Source organism: Patagioenas fasciata, chromosome 8 (genome assembly GCF_037038585.1).
Source record: "Patagioenas fasciata isolate bPatFas1 chromosome 8, bPatFas1.hap1, whole genome shotgun sequence".
NCBI classification, from domain to species: Eukaryota; Metazoa; Chordata; class Aves; order Columbiformes; family Columbidae; genus Patagioenas; species Patagioenas fasciata.
Genome location: NC_092527.1, coordinates 35,955,697 through 35,975,456, shown reverse-complemented (window position 1 = coordinate 35,975,456; position 19,760 = coordinate 35,955,697). Strand labels below are relative to the sequence as shown.

The 19,760-nt window shown below is 37.5% G+C and overlaps 1 protein-coding gene across 1 annotated transcript in view; it reads left to right on the top strand.

Moving 5' to 3' along the window:
• The window catches only part of PDZD8 (PDZ domain containing 8), a 58,681-nt gene that overhangs the window by 33,797 nt on the left and 5,124 nt on the right, over positions 1-19,760 (top strand). The window contains exon 4 of the mRNA XM_065843150.2: positions 18,908-19,070. Within this exon, the coding sequence (XP_065699222.1) occupies positions 18,908-19,070 (163 nt within the window). The remainder of the gene's footprint in view (positions 1-18,907; positions 19,071-19,760) is intronic.

Genomic DNA, 19,760 nt, shown 5'->3' with positions numbered 1-19,760 from the left:
GAAATGAGAAAGTAATATGAGTGGGCAGCATAGCAATTGCCCCAGAAAAGCCTTGGGGATCGAAAATGGAATTGCTGATTCCCGTCATACAAATGAAATGACTAAAAGGTCATTCCAGAGTATTAAGCTTAGATGTAGCGGACTGTTCTGCAAAGGACACCTACATATCGGAAGCAATCAGTAGTGAGTCATCGATAGAAAATGGAGCGTTTCCCTTAATGCAGTCGGTTAAAAAGCTGCCTCCATTAAAGTTTTGGTAAGATCATAGAACCTTTGAACTATGAATGTCTTCACGAATATTTTAACCAAAAGTCAGTATCTTCAGATCTTTACTGATGTCATCTGTTTCCATTTTTAGGTGCTTAGTTTGGAACAAGTATCATGCCTGGGTAGCCTTAGTTCCATTTGATGTTAATTGAAGCTATGTATTTTCCCTAGCTGATGGAAGAAAACAAAAGAATAAAATCCCTTAAAAATTTGAGGCCAGCTATGCAGAAAGGTTTTTTTAATTATATAAGCAGCCATAAAGTTTTTCAAATCTAAACAAATACATATGTAAATTGCATTTATTTTTGAGTTGTGCATATATATATAAATAAATGCACTTAATATATATTCATTTGTGTGTATATATATATAAAATGGAAAACATCATTTATTCTTCTGTTAAATTTAAATGTAAGTCTCATGGCTAACAAATTGACTGTGCATTTAAAAAATGTAGATACTTGTAAATACAGTAAATGACTCCTGAGAAATTTGGCTTGGCCTATTGGAAGTTCACCAGTGTCTACAACTCTGAGGAGTGAAGAAATACAAAGATGATGTTTATCAGAGCAATTGTAGAAACCTCTTTCTAGGTTCCTTGGTAGTTAAATCACACATCTGTGAGATTATAGTAAGAACAGGCTGTACAGCAGCTTGTAGACTAAAAATACAATCACTTTACATAACAAGGTGAACTACATGTGAAGTGAGCATAGGATTACAGCATTCATAACTTCATAACACAAACATGGTCCATCTCCACAGTAATCTCTCCTTCTCTCAAAGCAGTGATTTTTCTTTTGTCTCAAATCAGATGCACATTTGTAATAAGTAGAGAGGAAAATATACTTAGTCTATATGATTGCAGTTAACCAGTGAAGTCTGTAACAAGTAACTGGCTTAGATGATAAGTTGCTGTTCAATCACAGGGTGTTTCTGTGAAGTGTGTGGTAAAAGAAATCTGTTTGAGATCTACAGCCTGTTCTTAGAAGAGTATGAAAGATACCATGTGAGACAAAGGTGTTGATAGATGTCGTACATATACCATGCTTTCACACCTAATTTTTTGATCTGTGACCTATGTATTGATGATCAATAAAGTTGTCCTCTATCAATATTTGTATATAAAAATAAATGGAGGACAATTTGGAAAATGTATGTGTGTATCACAGACTATGTTGACAGCAGGATGCTTAGGCTGCCCCTGCATTAATAAGCAGTACAGCCTGGGGGCTGAGGACACGGCTTCCACACCATACACATCGTGGAAGTTTTCCTGGGGTTTTGCTTCTGGTCTGTCCTCCCAGACTGACCACGCACATATCAAACCTGGGTCCAACTTTACCTCCTGTGGGCTCGCAGGGAGGTAGGTTGCTTGTCAATGGATTTAGATTATGTGTCAAGACTGATGCAGAAGTCATTTTATGCAAAAAGGCTGGAGATACAGAAGGAAAGCATTTCACAGATCAGCATAGGAGAAAAAGCTTGGAGGGCTGTCCATGTGTTAAGTAATTTGGACAGGGAAACTGTGGGCAAGACAGTATAGATTTGATATATATAGCTCAGGTCCCATAAGATAGCTCAACATGGAAAAGAAACAGTAGCAATAATATGCAGCCGAATACATTCTTCTATCTAGGTAACTTGATTTCTTTACAATACCTAAAACGAAGCAGCTGCCTTTGCGTCAGTCGTCATTTGGTATGTCTTCGAACTGTGGCTTTACTTTGAAGGAGTGAAGTCCAGCACTGAGTATTGATGAGATGAGAATTTTGAGGATGCTGCTGAGTTTTCTTAGTGGTGCCATCCTGTTGAAGTCCAAAAAAGTAAGGGAGAGGTAGCGGGGAGGTGGTTGATGAGAAGGGTTTTGGTTTTGTTCATTCGAGACTGATATGGATGAGCCTGACATGTAGTTTTGACCTGAAGAAGGCTCTCCACTTAGGTGGGCTAAGGCGTTAGGAATGAAATACTACACTCTGTGTTCCTGGGAGCTCAGGACAGCCCTGGCAAGAGCTTTGTGAGTTATGCAGCTGTGTCAGTGAGCAAAAAAAAGGTGCTCAGGGAGAAAAAATAGAGTTCAGTTAGCTGGAATTTCTTTGAAAGCTTCCAGTAAGGAAAGTACCCTAGGTGCTACAAAGTGTATTACTTAGCCAAACCAGATCTCTAAACCACTCTTAGATATGTAATACCTGTTAATTATTAAAGGAGAAAGCAGGCACAGTAGTAAGGGAGAACAAATAATGACTGTTAGGTCAGTGCAGGAGACCAGGTGTGATGATGAATAACTGCATCAATTTGGCTGCATAAACAGAGAGCAGAGGATGGATGACAAGAATAATACTGCCAGCTAAGTCATAGGGGTAGTAAGGTCATGGGAGCAGAGTAGCTGTAAATATTTGGCTAGTATGGAATCTTTAAAGAACCTGATTAATGCATGCTATCTATAGGTTATAGAACCTCCCAGGAAATCAGAAATGTGAAACAGCTGGCTTCAGCAGAAATATTGGCTCAATTTCAAGCATTTCTTTATATATATGTATATAATTCCAAGTAAGATTTAAATGCTATCTGGACAAGATATCAGTTTGGTTATGAGACCAAAGTCAGAGTAATTTAGAGTGGAAGGGATCTCTGGAGGTAATCTGGTCCCAACTCCAGCCAGGTCAAGACTAAGCTGTCCTAGACTGCTCAGGACCAGCCAGGCACTACCAGCTGCTTAACAAGTCTTTCTGTTCCAATTTTTTTTCCTCACTAAATGGTACAAGACAGACTACACAGTTACACAGGGAGGGAGGGCAGCAGAGCTATCTGAACTCATTTCAACTGCGTAAGTGAAAATAGTTCGTAAAAAGTGATTTAGTCTTGAGACCAGTCTAGGACTGTTTCTATAGGGATGGATTCAGATGGAGTAAAATTTCTTTGTGTTGCAGGCAGGAGGCAGCTTTAGCCTAAAAACTCTAACAAAATTTCTTCAGGGGTATGCCTGAGCTTACAGACCTGGTGGAGAGAGAAAACAGTATAAAACGTAGTATTTTTTGTATGCCTTATTAAACTTTTCCAGTCTGGCTATGACGGGTGTTTAGCCAAAACATGAGAACATTTATGATGGATTTGTATTCCTTGTAAACAATATTGGAACAAAGAATTATTTGTTTAGACAAACTGGTGGTTTTTTTGGCCAGATTTGATAGAGATTTCTATTTCCACGACAGTTATTGAAGCTTTAGCTATTGGAAGAGAATCTGAAATAACATATATTCTAAAAATATGTTTCTAATAAATAGGAATGAACTGTTGGCTGCTGTTGTGAGCAAAGACATTTGGATTCTTGCCAACTGATGCGCAAAAGTGCATTAGGAACCACCGTCTTGGTTACATATGATTGAGGTGACCAAGAATTGTAATTAATTCCTGAACTTTAAAAATAGCATCGAGGAGGAAGTAATTTTGCAAAAGGTCATTAAAGCAATATTTTCTCATATCGAATAATTGGAATGAAAGTAAACGAGATTTATCAGAAAGTAAAGAATCTGATTCTAGCTAAGATCACACAATTTACTTTCACAGAAATTAGTTTCATTTCTGGGTGTGTTTTGACAGCTGAGAGAAGAAACCTATAAAGGCATTGGAAATGTGTCCTGGACAGAATGCACACTTTCTGCATCTTCAAAAAATAACTGAGTTGAGCAAAGAGAACTTTTATTGATAGTGCCAAACCCCCAGCCCGCTGCGCAGCTCTTCAAATACCGAAATAAGTATTTTAAAGCTACAGTAGAAGAGAAGCAGGAATGTGGCTGTGGCTGCAGGAGGAACAGTTTAGGGAAAGATGCTATTAATATATAGGGCTTGACTGACTGTATCCTGGGCGGTAGTAGAACAGGAGAAGTGCAAGCGTATTCCTTTTTTCTATCTGTATCAAATCAGAAAAGAAATCTTTGATGTTGAAACGTGGCACGTTTTTGTATTTTTTTTATTTCTAAGTATTATTGGAGAATAATTTTACCAGCTCTTGAAAGGAATTCTTCAAGCTAGATTCTTTTTCTTCTTGCTGTGTGCTGCTTGCTGGCTGGTATCGAGCAGTCCTACAGATAACTGGGTAAGCTTTGAGCATTATGTGTTGGTAAATCCAGGGTACAGGAGTATAAATTCTTTCGTCTCTAGACTAGATAGATTGGGTGTGAGTTTTGGTTTTGTTGTTTGTGGGTTTTTTTTTGGGGGGGTGTTTGGTTTTTTTTTATTTTTAGAGGTGGAATTTCTATTGAGGCAACAGCATAAATGCAAAATAGAGCACTAGCCAGCCATTACTTAAGACATAGAAATTGTGCGAGTAGATAATGAACTTGAAGTGTATGATAGTCATCCTTTTATCTGTCTGTAGGTATCATGTATTTCTACGTATCATCTGTTAGAGAACAGCAGGTAAGGATGCTGAAGGAGCAGGCAGCTAATGACTGTCAGTTGGCCAGAAACACTTTAAAGCAATGACTTGCTTAAGAGAGGGAGTCTGGCTGATATGCCAGAGTCAAATGAGTGCACTGGACGTGCAGACATGCTTTTCTGGAGTATCTGTCTATCGCTTCATCCTTTCCCCCAACATATCCTTTACTTCCATTCTCTGAGTATTACTGCCATTTATCTTGATACTTGGTATAATATAACTGTTTGCTGGGCTCTTATCTAGTGTAAGGATTCATTTTTAATAGGTTATTGCCAGTATTGTGAATTGAGGGGTTTTTTTGGTGTTATTTGACAATTTTAGAAAATACTTAGCCACGATGTGTTGAGGTAATGTCAGCTGAGCAAGTGTTACTTAAATCCAGAGACATAAGTTTGATATCCATTACAAAGTGTCTTATTACTCATTCAAAGGGTCTCATCTTAGTATTTGTTTAGATATGTGTCCCTTTTTGTATCCCCGTGAGGATCTGTATAGCTTCATGACATCCTTTTTGAAGAAAGCACAGTGATTTGTAAAATCTGTGGGTTTGAACTTCTGTTTTAAAAAAAAAAAAGTGAGTATTTAAGCAGACTGAGGCTTAAACCAAGGAGGCAGTTCAGCTCTAGTCCCTCCAGTAATCCTGTGTCCTCATCAGAGCTTTGCTATTTGCAGCCTTATCTTGTTAGGACAACACAAGCCCAGGTCAGCATCTCTGGTTTTCCATAGGGGTGAATTTGCTCTGGTGCCCCACATCTCAGTGGGGTCGCCCGCCCAGACAGGGTGACCTGGCTTCCCAGAGGGTCCTGCTGCTGTGGGACCTCCCTGTCCCCCTCCGCTCCCCTTTGGGCAGGGCTGGATCTCGCCACTTCTTCCCTGTGTTTGTCCCTGTGCACCACAGCACTGACAGCTGCCCTGGAGAAGGACCCTAACAAAAAACCCATATATTTTCCATGGAAGTACACACTTTCACTCTCTATCTAATAAAGCCATAGCTCTTTCAATAGTTACAGACAACATATTACTTGATTTCATTATCCTACAGAAGTCATGATCCTTGCATGTTGTTTTTAACCTTGGCCTGGCTTGCATGCAAAATAACATTTCCAGTTCAATTCAGCAGTGTGTGCTTGTATGAAAATGGGAGGAAAAAAGATCAATTATGCTTCTTCTGAAAACATCTAAATTACAGTCCATTTTTTGCTGCTGGTATGACTTAGCAATGTAGAATTAACTTGGTTTTAATTATCTTCCAGTGCTCTTCTTCAAATGGTACTAAAGTATTGAAGTCAAAGGCTATTTTTGTGAACTCTGAGAGTTCATCAAGAAAGGCAAGCTGTGCATGATGAACACACATGTTTATTCATTATGATTGTCTTCTGGCATTGCAGGCTAACAGACTCCGAAGTAAAAAATAGAGCACCATGCTGATAGTTTTTCTCTTTTCTAGCTCCTCAAGTGGTCTTTTTTGTTTCTCAAAAAAAGACAATTCTTTATACTTTCCTCCAGTAGAATATATTGTAGTATGTGCGTGGTGGTCAGTACCCAAGTGTGACATTGTACACAAATAGGTAGTTGAAAATCTGAGTGTAAGCAATGGGTTTCTTGACAGTTGATGTAAATTATTAAAGTTTTAATAATCAGAGATTGTGGGAATGTGAGAATTAGGAGAGTTGTGCCATGGTGCTGCACCCAGGGACTTGCAGATTCACTTCTCAAACACAGATCTATTTTTTTTTTATCTCCATCCTTCTTTTCTTCCCTATTTCTACATTCACAGTGTGTTTGCCTTTTTTTCCCCCTAAACTGACTGAATGTAATGTTTCAGGTATTTTTTTCTTAGGCTTTTTAGTTTGTTGCAGAGGTTGTGAAAGCAAACATTTTGAGTTAACACATCTATTGTTCTCATGAACTATAGTGGGTGTTCAGTGACTGTATAACAAATTGGGAGCAAGTTAATGATTAAATTTCTAATTTTGTATCCCGAAGCTTTGCCGTATTTAGTTGTTCTTTTTTTTTACTGTAAAGTATTACATCATTTATCACGTTGCACATTTGTTTTTTCTACAGAGCCCTAATCTCTTAAACCTGTACGTTTTCAAGTCAAATATTTAAAGTATCAATTTAAGAGAAACCTCAGACTTAAAATGCTTGGTATTAAATGTGCTATTTATGAACAGTGACATTTTTGGGCCGTTCCACCAACAGCCTTGCAGTGATGCTCAGGAAAGTATAGTACCATGGCCTGATATCAAGTATTGAAATTACATTGCACAGATTGTTTTCATCAACTTCTTGGATGCAATTTTCAGGGGTTTTTTATTTGCTAAAGCTCATTCAAATGAATAAGTAAACTGAATTATTTGTATTTCAGAGATCAAATAACTCATGGTCTCAGCACTGATGCGGATTCCATCCCTGTAATACATAGATAGATCTTTGCCACCTTACAAATATTTACCACTTTTAACTAAACAAGTGAGATCTACTTAAGACCCGCTGCTGTCGTGCATGTCCGTTTGACAGTCTTCTCCCCCTTCCCAGTTCAGTATGGTTTATTTAAAAAATATATTTATTTTGCATGCATTCTATGGTATTGACTGATTCTTTGCTGGTTTTTAAATTAAAGGAGTTGTAAATTCTTTGCTAAAGGTAATTGGTCACAGTCTCAAGCCCCGTTTCTGGTGGCGGAGAGAAGGGGAAAGGGAAAGATGTTGCGTTATGAAATCTGCTGGCTATTTTTCTCATATATTTCACCAGCAATCAATACGATCTGTTGCTAATTTAAAAAAATAACAGCGCACAAAACCAGGGTATATGAAATTATAGTGAGTGCTGAAGTAAAAGTAGTAGTTTTTAGGTTTGACATAATTTCCTGTTCATTCTTACATTACTACAGGGAGATGAGGGACTGGTGTATATTGCTTCCCTGAGCCAGAAGGTATTTTAAAAACACCAGTCGAAATGGGTGGACTTTTACTTCCACTGTGGGTAGTGTCTTGCTCCTCTTGCAATTGTTTTTTCAACTCCTAACAAGTTGTTTCTGGAGGGGTATTTTTCTTTTAGCACTTTTGCGTGCATCGGTGCTAGTGGTTTGGGGTCTAAAATGGTTTTTTGGTATGTTCTGTTACCTCCAGAAATACAAGGGGGGAGGTAAATCATGGGAGGGATTTCTGCCAGAAACATGAGTAAGCCTCACGGTGATGCACAATCCCGGTAGCAAACGGAAATCTTTGCGGCATAGCGAAGTGGGTTTTGTTTGGTTTTCTTTTTAGACCATCCGTTGTAATAAGCTTTTTCATATCTTAGAAATGGAGGATATGAATATCTCTAGGTAGTTACACTGGTTCTGTTTTCTTGTGACTTAGATATCCAACTATAGGGGGAAAAAAATCCCACTTTTTTTTGTTGTTGTTGTTAGCCAGTTATACGATTACATTGATTACATGGAGAAAAAGATGCAACACAAGGGTCCTTTCCAAGCCAAACCATTCTGTGAAAGACTGAGACTTTCGCATCTTTATGGAGCATTTATAGAAGCGAGATTGCAAAGCTTGATAGCATGTTGGTTCCAATTTACAACTAATGTTAACTTTCTCAATAATTCTTCAGATATATTGGGAAGTGATCTTTATGTGTGTTTGGGGGGTAAAAAACCTAGAATATTCTTAAGTGCAAAGCAAATAGAGGTAGGTATTGATTTATTTTGCAAAGTGAATTGTCAGTATTTGATTTAGTTGGTGTAAAGATTTTTTTTTTTTTCAGTTTAATAGTTGTGGCAATTTTTATAAGTGATGGACGGTAACAGTATGAAAATCTGGCTTCTAGGTGTGCTGTTGTCTTGGTGCTACTAATTAGATGTGACATGGAGCTGCTGTTTCACTGCCTGGCAGCGACTTGTGCCCTATAACCATAAACAAATTGATTTGATGTGATGTGTTCAACAAAATAACCAGAAATAGATGTATGGTCGTGGAAATCTTTACTGGTTATATAGTTGTGTGTTTGTACTGCAATGTTTTGTCCAGAACTTTAATTGAAAACAACTCGGTGTGGTTTGGCTGCTTTGCTGTGTCGAGAAAGATGATTATATACAAAACCTTGGCCGCCTTATAGCAGTTATTCAGAATAAGCTAGATATAAATCCTCATCTCTTCTGACCTTGTTAATGTTGAATTTCAGAGGAAAGGTGATGTCCTGGTTTTTAGCAGGCAAAGGGTGGGGTTTGGAGGTTGTATGTGGCAGAAGCTTCGTTTGGTACAGATGGACCTTCTGTTTAATGTCTGAAGAGCTGTTATGATGATAAATCTCTTGACTGAATCTGCTTTAGTTCCTATAGGTTTAGCTAGTTCTGTGGGAACACAGGAGCCTGAAAAGCGATCGGTTTGTGACAGATATTATTTGTACCTATGCTTTTCTTTAATAGCCGTCTAGCTGTTAATATCGGTGAGGAATGTTAACAGTTGTTAAGAAGATGGTGTGTTTATACAGCACAGAAATAACTGTGTTCGCTTAAGTCCTCTGATGTTTCAAATTGTTGGTTCTAAGTACATTTGAGGTCCCTGTTGCTTTGACTACATTATTACTAAGGGTGTCATTTCTGTTACCTGAAATAATAATGTTTTGTTTGTAAGAGTATGCTTTTCTAACATATTTTTGCACACTGTTTTGTGAGTAATTGTTTAGATACATCACGTCTTTAATAAGAAGCGATGCCACTTGATTTTTCTCAGCTCTGGTAGAAAGGTGAATGTGATCATGCAGTTTGGGTTAGGGTGGTGGAAGGATGAGAGCTGGGGATGAGCTGGGTCCCCCCGGCCCTGCCCCAACCTGGGCAGCACTGAGCTCCTCCTCAGAGCACTTCCAGCCGTGATTCTGCTCCCCTCTCAAATCCCGAGGTTTTGCTGAAAATCTCCAGGCAAGGAGTATTTGTGCAGCTTCGGCTCATTTCAGAAGATGCGCTGTGCTCCAGATGGAACTGTCTGCAATTGGCGTTGCTGTTGCTCTACAGAAAACATTGCTGCTCTAGAATAAAATTTAGCTATAAATAATGCGCTTTTTCTTTCCAGCAACGTTTCCTTCAAAAATGTAAGCCCTTTAAAATGTGACTTTTAAGCCCATTAGTGAGATCTAAGAGTTATGATTGGTATGCATTAGAAAGCAGTATTGTATATTTTACTTCCATGGAAACTGGCATTCGTGATGCATATTACTGTAACTACAGTGGATAATAACTTTCCATCTTTTTAGTTTTGATGGCAATATCCGTGTCAGTAATCAGGTGGTTAATGCTGCTGGGTATGACAGTCAGAATTGTAAAGCACTTTTTCTGCATGGAAAACAAAACTTTTCACCATTAATATGATTTCCATTACCAAGAACTTTTATCCAATAATCTAACTTTTTGAATTTATTACATGAAGATTAATAATACTTGTTTTATAGATGTTAATCGGATACTCCAATGCAACTATAAGTAAGTACTAGCTGATTTACTAGGCTTTACTCTAACATATACACTTGAAAATGCTTTTCATTTTCTTCTGTCCCCCTCAGAGTTGAACAAAACCCTGGGCTACCTGACCTCACGTGCACATATTCATAATGCACAAACTCTTACGCTCTCATTAATCTCCTGTATCTGTAATTTGCATTGCAGCAATTCATAAAAAACTTATGCAAAGAAAATCATTAACTACATAAACCTTTTATTGGTTCAGTGTCACACACTGTATTATTAATGAACTTTCAGTTTGTTTTTTTAATATCCAGTTTCAGTGACCATATTTCAGTATTTGCTGTTGGACTACCTGAGTTTTTTAAGAACTATTTCTGTGATGACTGAGTCATGCTTAAGCAATATTGGAGGAAGCCTTTGTTCTATCAAAGACATAAACGGTGATATAAGATTTAAGAAAAAAAAAAAAATCAATCTTTTCAGTTTTTTTCAGGGCCAAAGGAAATCATCACAGTTGGGTTTAATAAAGACTAAAAGGATGTCAGTGAGTAAGAGCACTTAGAGAGCAGCTACATTGGTGTTTGTACTAAATTGCTGTCCAAAGAAGAGCTCCACATAAAACCAAAGGTCTGTGGTTTACCTGCTTCTGACACTTTGAAGTTAAATGCAGGTTTTCCGCTGCTTTGTTTGTCTTTAACTCCTCCATTCAGCTCATGTAATTGCTGTTTAGCAAGAATGCCTCAGCAATTCATGATAATTGCTGAACAGCCGACTTTCTGCATGTCACACAACCTGGTTCCCCGTACAACTGGAAAGTACAGTTTTTAGTTGTAGCTTAGTAAAATAGTACGTGCAATGTGTCAGAAGTACTGCAGAAAATAAGATGGAGCTCCTTATTTTGTTGCCTAACCAGCCTGTTCTGGATTTTACTGGTGTCGAATGTTTTTAGTGCTCATCGGGGGGACATGCAGATGTTTCACTCTAACTATCACGAATTGTCACAAACATTTCAGATAAAGTTAAACATGTGCGTAACATTTGCGGTATTGTGGCCTTAATGACTGATTATTTTAAATACAATCTTCCTCCAATATGTAACTCACTTCAGAATGAAATTACCGTCATATTTTGTAACTTATATTTTTTGGTTTTTACAAGATATCATGTAGAACAGAAAATGAGGCCCACTAGCTTGCTATATGAGATTGCTAGTAAAAAATATCTCAAGAAATTTATCCATAAATAAGTTTCTCTTAAAAAAAATAATGAAATCATGAAGACTACAACCTTTGTCTGAGATAGTTGTCTCCCTACACCACAATTCCCACAGCTGGAAAATTTAACAGCAAAATGTCTAACATCCAAGTTCCATTTTTTCATTGTTTTATTGTTATTAAAAATCTCTTTTGTTCCAAATATTCCACAAAAAGCAAAGCTGGTGACTATTCCAGACCTTGCTGAGAAAGCAGAGACACTGAGTCCATTCCTTATGAGTCTGATTTCTCTGTGACGCATTTTCTGTACACACTTTTTCATTAGTGATGCCATTTGGTTAAACAGAAAGTGTGTGCCACGTTAAAAACCAACCAATATTTGTTTAGTTGGGGTGGCTGAAATGTGACATACTCATTCGTTGGAAATTCTGTCCCTTCAAGCATTGCTTGCAGAAAATTCTGTTGTGTGCAAAAATATTTGATATGGACAAGAGGAGATTAATAACAGTGGAAAACAGTGAAAATCAGAGATATGTACTATTAAAGCAGCAGAAAATATTGATGCACCTGACACAATCAGCAGTACTAACTTACCTGTGCTAAGATTTAGTGCTGCCTCAGTATCCAAGTGGGATAATTCATCCTGGGCCAACCCGATACGGATTAACAGGTTTAAAGTCAGTTTATACTTTCCTATATTTTGGTGACAGGTTTGTAAGAACCGGTTGCTCGCTGGCCCGTTCCAGATGCCAGTAAACATAATGGGTCTTTTGAAGGGAAAGGTGTTTCATGTGTTGTGTGCTCGTGGGGGTTTGGGTTGGTTGGTTTTATTGCTCTTAGCAAAGGGGAGCAGGAATGGGAAGGTGTGTGGGTCTGAGCATCAGCTGCTGATGCCTTCTGCTATGGCTATGGGGTTCCTCTGCTAAAGGTGTGTGTTTCTTTGGTATGGAGGGAGCATCATATAGCAAGAAAAAGTGGGATAATTATTGTCATGGAAGTCTTGATACAGGTTTTGGAACAGTAACAACTTTACATCTAAGGATTTAGGTTCAATTCTGGAAACAAAAATCAGATTTTTATTCAAGCGGTCTTAGGAAACACATTTTATGAACAAAATAATCCGCAAAACAGGAAACTAATTTCCAAGTTTGTATATGTGTTTCCTACTATATGTTTGTTTCTTAGGGCACAGTATGGCTTGTATGTGTGAAATACACTTATGTTTTAAGTAGCTAGTATGTAGTCTTTTGCATTAGAATTTTTTTTTAATAGTGGTTTGTAATTAATTATCTGTTTCTAGTAGAAAAGAATATAACTATTACAAGAGTCAATTTTCTGTGTAGAATGAAGTCTTACAGAGACAAGTTTCTTATTGTTTGTCATGTGTAGCTATTCTATAAATATGAATGTAAGTCGTGGGTTTTGTATTTTAAAAAAATCTTCTGATACTTTCAGAAGTACATTTTCACTGCTAAAGGAAATAAAAAGATTGAGGAGTGAGAGGCACATGAGAGTTTTGGTAGCCGGTTCCTGGGTTTCTTCTTTCTGTGTTTGTATCTGGTCTTGCAGTATATTTGAATGCACATAACCCAGGGAGTTTATGAACCAAGTTTGGGTTTTTTTAAATATTATTAATTGATTTTTTGTGCAACTGTGTGTGTGTGTATGTATCTAATACACCCACATATGTGTATGATGTAAGAGTGAACACAGTTTATAATTGGTAATCAATACATAACTTATTGACAACTGAACATTCAAGCATCCCAAGAACACGACAAGCTCTCAAATGCTCAGAAAACTTTCTCCTGTCTCTATTGTTGGGAGTTTACTCTGTGTCTGGGAAATTAAAGGGTTTCTGTCATCAAGGCTATTTCTGTGAACCTTTTTCTTGCCTATTTCCCCAGAACATTTCAGGGGTTGTTCTGCTGTGGGGAGGGAAGGAATGGAGTAGAGATTGAAAAGGCTTGTGGTGCTCTGGCCCCGTAGTTTTGGGCTTCACAGCCGTGTCACAGAGGGAAGAAAAACATCCACTTCTCTAAAGCATAGATGGAAATCCTCTCGGAATGTTCAGAACAGTTGCCTTTTTTATTTTTCCCCTTTTTGAGTCACATTACTAAGGAGCGTATCGTGAGATTGGTGATACCTCTTTCCTCTCACTGACTCCTCTGTATAAATAATGGAGCAGTCGCTTTGCTGTGCAGGTCAGATTACTGCATTCAATAATAGGGCTGAAAAAAGCAATAATGTTAAAATTCATATTTTAAAGACATAGGCACAAACCCTTTTTTAAATAATACATATATCCGAGCCTTCAGAATAGAAGCAACAGTTTCTTAGTTTTATACTTCTATGTTTTGGGTGTTTTTTGACATGAAATATTCCTTCCTTTCCTCTCAGCGTGCAGGGTTGTCTGGAAGAAAGTGATACTTTACAGGCATATTCACAGACATTATCTCTTCTTGTTTTCCCCAAAACACATCAGACCATACCTTCCAAGAATACATAGGAACCACTGTAGTAACTCTAATGAGCTGGAAGAAATTAAGGGTTTTTTATCTACAATACAGCACTGACATGGTGTCAATCTGTGATACATACAGCATGTTACATATCATTGATAGGGAATAAGAAATAGATGTAAAAATATTGTTCTGTAGTTGGTGTAAAGTCAATGAAGTGACATTTCTTATGTGTTTGAGTGATCAACCTTTTCTTAGTGTTCATTCAACAGAATGTCAAATACTTCTTGTTTTTAACAAAGCTTTATTATGTTCATGTTAACAAACAGTTACACAAATATGAAATGCTAGTTAGAGAACAAAAGAAAGCTTTCAAAAAACAATTTCTGTTTTAGTTCCTGAAAATAAGTCATTTGGCTTAAAAGCAAAACCCTTACGCTCTAATTATCATGCCGTGGCTTAATTTTGTTACTTTTTATTTTTGTATGCATCTAATAGTTTCTAAAGTTTAGCTGAATTATGTTACACAACTAGTAAGAGATTATCATATGTACTTTTCCAGATGTTGTGATTTTCATGTTTATAGATGAACCTTATTAATTATGTGTTGTCTTAAAAATTCTGAATGGAAGTGCCTCTGTATTTAAAAATAACTCTGTAGGTATGGTTTTGGAAGCACGTAGTAAATCAGATGGCATCATATTTGTCTGTTGCCTATGAGGGATGTTAATTTATCATCCCTTTGTATTTGCAAATTCTTTCAGAGTGATAATTTAATGAAGTATTTGAATATTAAAACTGCATCCTGTATTGACACTAGTCTAAATATTCATCCATTTAAATGGTATTAGCAAGCTATAAACTTCTGAATTATCACTTTGCTGTGTTATTCAGTATCAGTATGTTAAAAAAGATTGGAGAAATTGATTTTTCATTGACATCCAACATCTGCTAGGCTTTCAAAATGACAAGGATGAGGTAAGGAAAGGCTATGAGACATAATTTTCTGCTGCATTGTATTTCCAGAGCGTAATTCCAATACTGAGCTGAAGGTATCGGTGGATTCTGTTCCACAGCTCACACACTGATGCATATAAATGAACTACAGCCTGTATTGTGAAATCAATGCTCATAGACTTTGTTCTGTAAAAGCCAGGCATTCAGAGCCCCACATCAAAATGTTATATTAATTTTAATGTAAATGGACATCTTGTGCCCTCTTCTTTGTTGTTGCTGTTTTCCTGAATAATAAAATACTAAGGAAATTACTTCCCCCCCGGCAGTAATTGCTGTTCTGCTGCATCTCAGTCTCAACAAGTATTTCATAAATAGTCTGGGGATTGCTCACCTTTTCATGAAAAGGTACATTTTCTGAGTTCTATGACATGGTTCAGTATAAGTTACTCTGAATTTATGCCTTTCACTGACAAGCATATGGTATTTTTGCTTTGTCTTTTCCATTCTTTAAGTAACTATGAAGGTTTGCAAGAACTAGTAAAACAGATCTATTAATTAGATCAAATTAAAATAAACTTGCTTTAGGAAGGTATAGGTAGCTGGTTACAATTCCCCTTTCTCCTAGGCATAGCTGTTAATTTTTCTCCCTTATAGCAAACAATCTCTGTTCATTATCAGCAATTTTCTTCTGTGTCATTTAGCTGATATATATGTGTGTGTGTGTATATATATATATATATATATAATTTTTTTTTGTCCTTATGATATTTCATGTTCCAGTAGCTTTTCAGATTTACTATCAAGATTTAATTTGAGGGAGAGGCAGAAAGGCATAAAGTAGCTGTGCTGGGTGTATGCAGATGCTTGGTTTTCTGAGTGAACTTGTTGGGCTGGGGGATGTTGGAGAGCTTGAAATAGTATTTACCTGCACTGCAGCCTGAGATATTGTGGTGTTACTTGGTCAAACCTGGAGCTGCCAGAAAGAAAAATCAAGGGAACTATTCATCTGGTTCGGGGTGATAAATAAAATGAATTTACTTTGTGAGCGAACTTGTGACTGCAGCCAAAGTTAATAAAAATCTGAGATGAACTTTGCTTGTTACATTCAAAGGCGTTTTCCTTTCAAAAAACCAGCTTTCTGTCAGATCCTGCCGGAGTATCGGGAGTTTCCTCACGTACGGGTCGTACGGGCTGCGATCTGCGGTCGGTGTCCCTGCGTGGGAGCCAAATGTGCGGAGATACCGACGTGTCCTTGGTCCCAGCCGTCCCTCGGTTCTTTTCTGTGGTCTCACCCCGAGGAGGAGGGAAGGGTGAAATGCTGGGGATCACCTCAAAGGCTTCCAGGGTGTTTTACAGGAGAGAAATATTTTCACTGTGAAGTCACCCAATGCTGAGCTCCGCACGAAGTTGTCTTTGGAGTCAAATGAAGCTGCCTAGGACGAGGGTCTCTACTGACAAACTGTAAGAAAGCTTTTGGTAACCTTTTTTTTCTCCCTTTTACTTCTTAATTATGCCTTTTTCCCATATTTCGCTCACATGCAGTTCACTGTGGTCAGAGCTCACTGCTGCCTTTCTTCAAACCGCTAGATGTTGCCGTACCAGCTCCTACTTTCCTTCTGACATTCTCTTTTTCAGACAAGACTCACTGCTTTCTGAGGAACGGATCTTTAGAAACATTAGTACTTCTGCGTGCCACTCTTTGACTGGATGAGAAAATCCAGCTGTAAAGGAAAATAGGTTTGCATGAGGTGACTCCTGTACAAGTGTTGGTGGCCGGTGGCCTTCAGCACGTGGGTATTTTTCTGTTCTGCTCGAGAGTTGCACAAGAGTTGCCTCATGTTGCAAAAATACTTACAGCAATGATGCAAAACTAAGACTATGCATCTTGTGTGAGCCAGGGCTTTAAAATGGCTGATTAATTAACACCAGTTCTGGGCATTAAGATCCAGAATTTATACAGGATTTTGGAAGAAACTCTATATTGTCAAAATAGATGTATCACTAAAGGAGTGTAATTAAATGACCAGAATAACTTGGTGTTAAGAAAAAATTGTTTGTGGTTTTTGTTTGTGTATTTGTTTGTTTTTCTCTCCTGCTTAATGATCCATTTCTTTCCTGAAATTCTCTCCCATAAGGGCTTTGTAGTTCAGTGGACTAATGAAAGGCAGGATAAAAAATGCTGGTGGTTTCCCTTTCAGTCTCTGTAATATGAATGTTTGTCAGCATTCCTTAACTGGGAGTTTACTTTCTGATCATCGTTATGATAGTTTCATTATCTATTCAAACAGAAGGGTTTGGAAGTGTTTTTCCAACCTGAATCATTTAGAGCAAGGCTTTTAAGGAAACAATCATAAGAAAACGGAGATTTGAGTGCTTAGACTCTGGCAAATCCCAGGAATAATGATCTCTTTGTTTGATAACAATATGCAGAACTACATAGGAGAGTGATTTTGGAAGGAGTTTTTGCTGCAGGTTCGTATGCTGCCACAGCAAATTCACATCATTTGTGTTCCTGACAGTTAAAATATTAGTGTTTTAAATGCTAATAATTGTTCATGATGTTTCCATACAGCATGTGAAACATTTGTGAACTAATTTAAAGCTATATTATCTATAATAAAAGCAGGGTGATAATTCTTTTTCTTAAAATAAAATAAATGTCTTTCCTTCCACAGGTATTTCTATTTTTTTCCTTTGTTTTTGTAACACAGCTTTGGAGCAGTGAACTGTTTAATTATGCATCAGAGGTTTTTTGGTTTAAGTGGGAATAACCTTAATTAAAATAAACAAAAAAACCCCAAACAAACCTACCACAATTGTTTCTGTGGGCAGCTATTTATTTGTTTGCATTATAGAGGAACCTTTAATCTTGGTATTACAGCTGAGCTTATATATGATTGCCTTACTCTTGCCTACATTACTGGGCATTCATAATAGACATGTTAACAAAGTTTGAGAGAAAATATTATCTTTAAGTGATAATGGGAAATGCAGGAGGTTGGTGGCAAAGCTTAGGAAGTTAATACAAGTTCGCTTCTTCAAACTCAATGCTGTTCCGAAGCAAATTGATAATTAGTATAGCATTTTTATTTCTCCTTGGAGCTGAAACAGACTGAGTTCCCTTTTCATCAGACAGTGGAGGGACAATACGGTGTCATTTGAAACAGTCCAGAAGGAATGTCCTTTAGTAAAAAATTTGTGCAGTGTGTTTTGTTGTTTTGGCTTTGGTGCTGGTTGGTTTGTTTTTCATTAATTGAGGACAGTCTTTTTTTAAGAAAAAGGTGGTCAAAGATCTCAGACACTGACATGTGTAAGCAATTGGTCACTAGGTAGATTTATTCTTCAATAATAGATCCCTGCATGAGTGTGGGGTGACACTCCACTGCAGAGATTGTATCTCAGTCATTTCTTTAAGAAGAAAATATATGAGGTTTTTGAGTTGAATTTTATCTTGCAATATACGTATGAAGAAAGGGTTCTGAGCCTTTGAAGAAAAGTCTTAGGCTGTTGTTAATTTAGGTTTGTTCTAAACAATACTTTAGCAATGTGTAATAGCTTTTTAACTCCAAACACCTTTTGCGTAGACTAGTGAAGAGCTACTCATAGGAACAGGTTTTTATAACATAAATGTGGTATATTTGAAGTGAGACGTAGGTTGATGGTACAGTGCTCCTTTTAATAAAACTTTCTGATAAAATGGGTGATGAGGTTGTGTTTGTAGCTTTGTTAGGACTGGGGCTTTTGGTGAAAATGAGCCATGTATTGCTATTCCTGCTGAGCTGTATTTGCACAGGCTAGCTCAGTATTGTTAGTATATATACTATTGAACAGGTGTACAAATATTTATATATAGATGTATATATATTTATTTAGCTGACAATTCCTTGCACTGCTTTATAGTTCTGGCATATTTGGTTCTTCAGAACTGGTGACATTTGGTTCCGTCCTTCTCCCAAGGTGTAGACTGATGGCAAATCCCTTCTGTGATGATCTGCTCCCTGAAGGCAATGGATGTCCTAATGAAATTTTATTCTAAACAGGACCATTAGTAACCATGAATCCCTGCAGCGAGCCTAATCAACATACTCTTAACTCCTAATTTCTTTCTTTCTAGGCAGAGCTAGTGAAAGGGAATCTGCAAAGCGTTGGGCTCACGCTCCGCCTCGTGCAGCCCAAGGAAGACGATGCAGGACACGTTGTCATCGAAACCGTGACTCCGAACTCACCCGCTGCAGCTGCTGATCTACAGAGGGGAGACAGACTGCTGGCAATTGGCAGTGAGTAACATGGCAGCGTTCAAATTTAGGGTCGTCTTGCAAACGGGGAGGACGTGTCTGCAGGCAGTTCAACCAGGCCGCCTTTCTCAACAATTACAGTTATGCCCAGCACTCATAATAAAAGCCAGCATTTGTGTGTTTATGGCCACCTAAGGTTATCATTCACTTGATTCATTTCCTTTCATATTTATTTAGTCTTTGCAAGGTAAAAGCCAAAATAAAATTGAATAAACATTTGAATGTAAATACGTTTTAACTGCTCTAGTAGTGATGCTGTGAGGTTCTCTACTTAGTTTCTTCCAGTGATGTTACAAAATGTCCTTAGTTTACAAAGAAAACCATGGTATTTTACATCCTAGGCTTGCATACTCAGCAGTTAACATAAATGTACTAAATAGAGTATGGGAAAAGTAGTAGAAACATACTTTTGAGTATGTTGTCTGACATGTCAAAATGACCCAAGATGATCTGCTGAATATTCAATAGTATTTTTTTTTGTTTAGTATCAATTTTTTTTTAGCTTTGACATTTAGGAGCCTGTGTATTTTTTTAGAAATCTACTCTGAGAGCCTCATATTTAAATTGTAACCAGCAGATCAGTTTTTCCTCAATGCAGCATTATCCTTGACTTTTGTGAGGGGGGGAGGATTGTGGTTTTTTAATAAAGATTCTGTTGAAATTGCTGGAAAT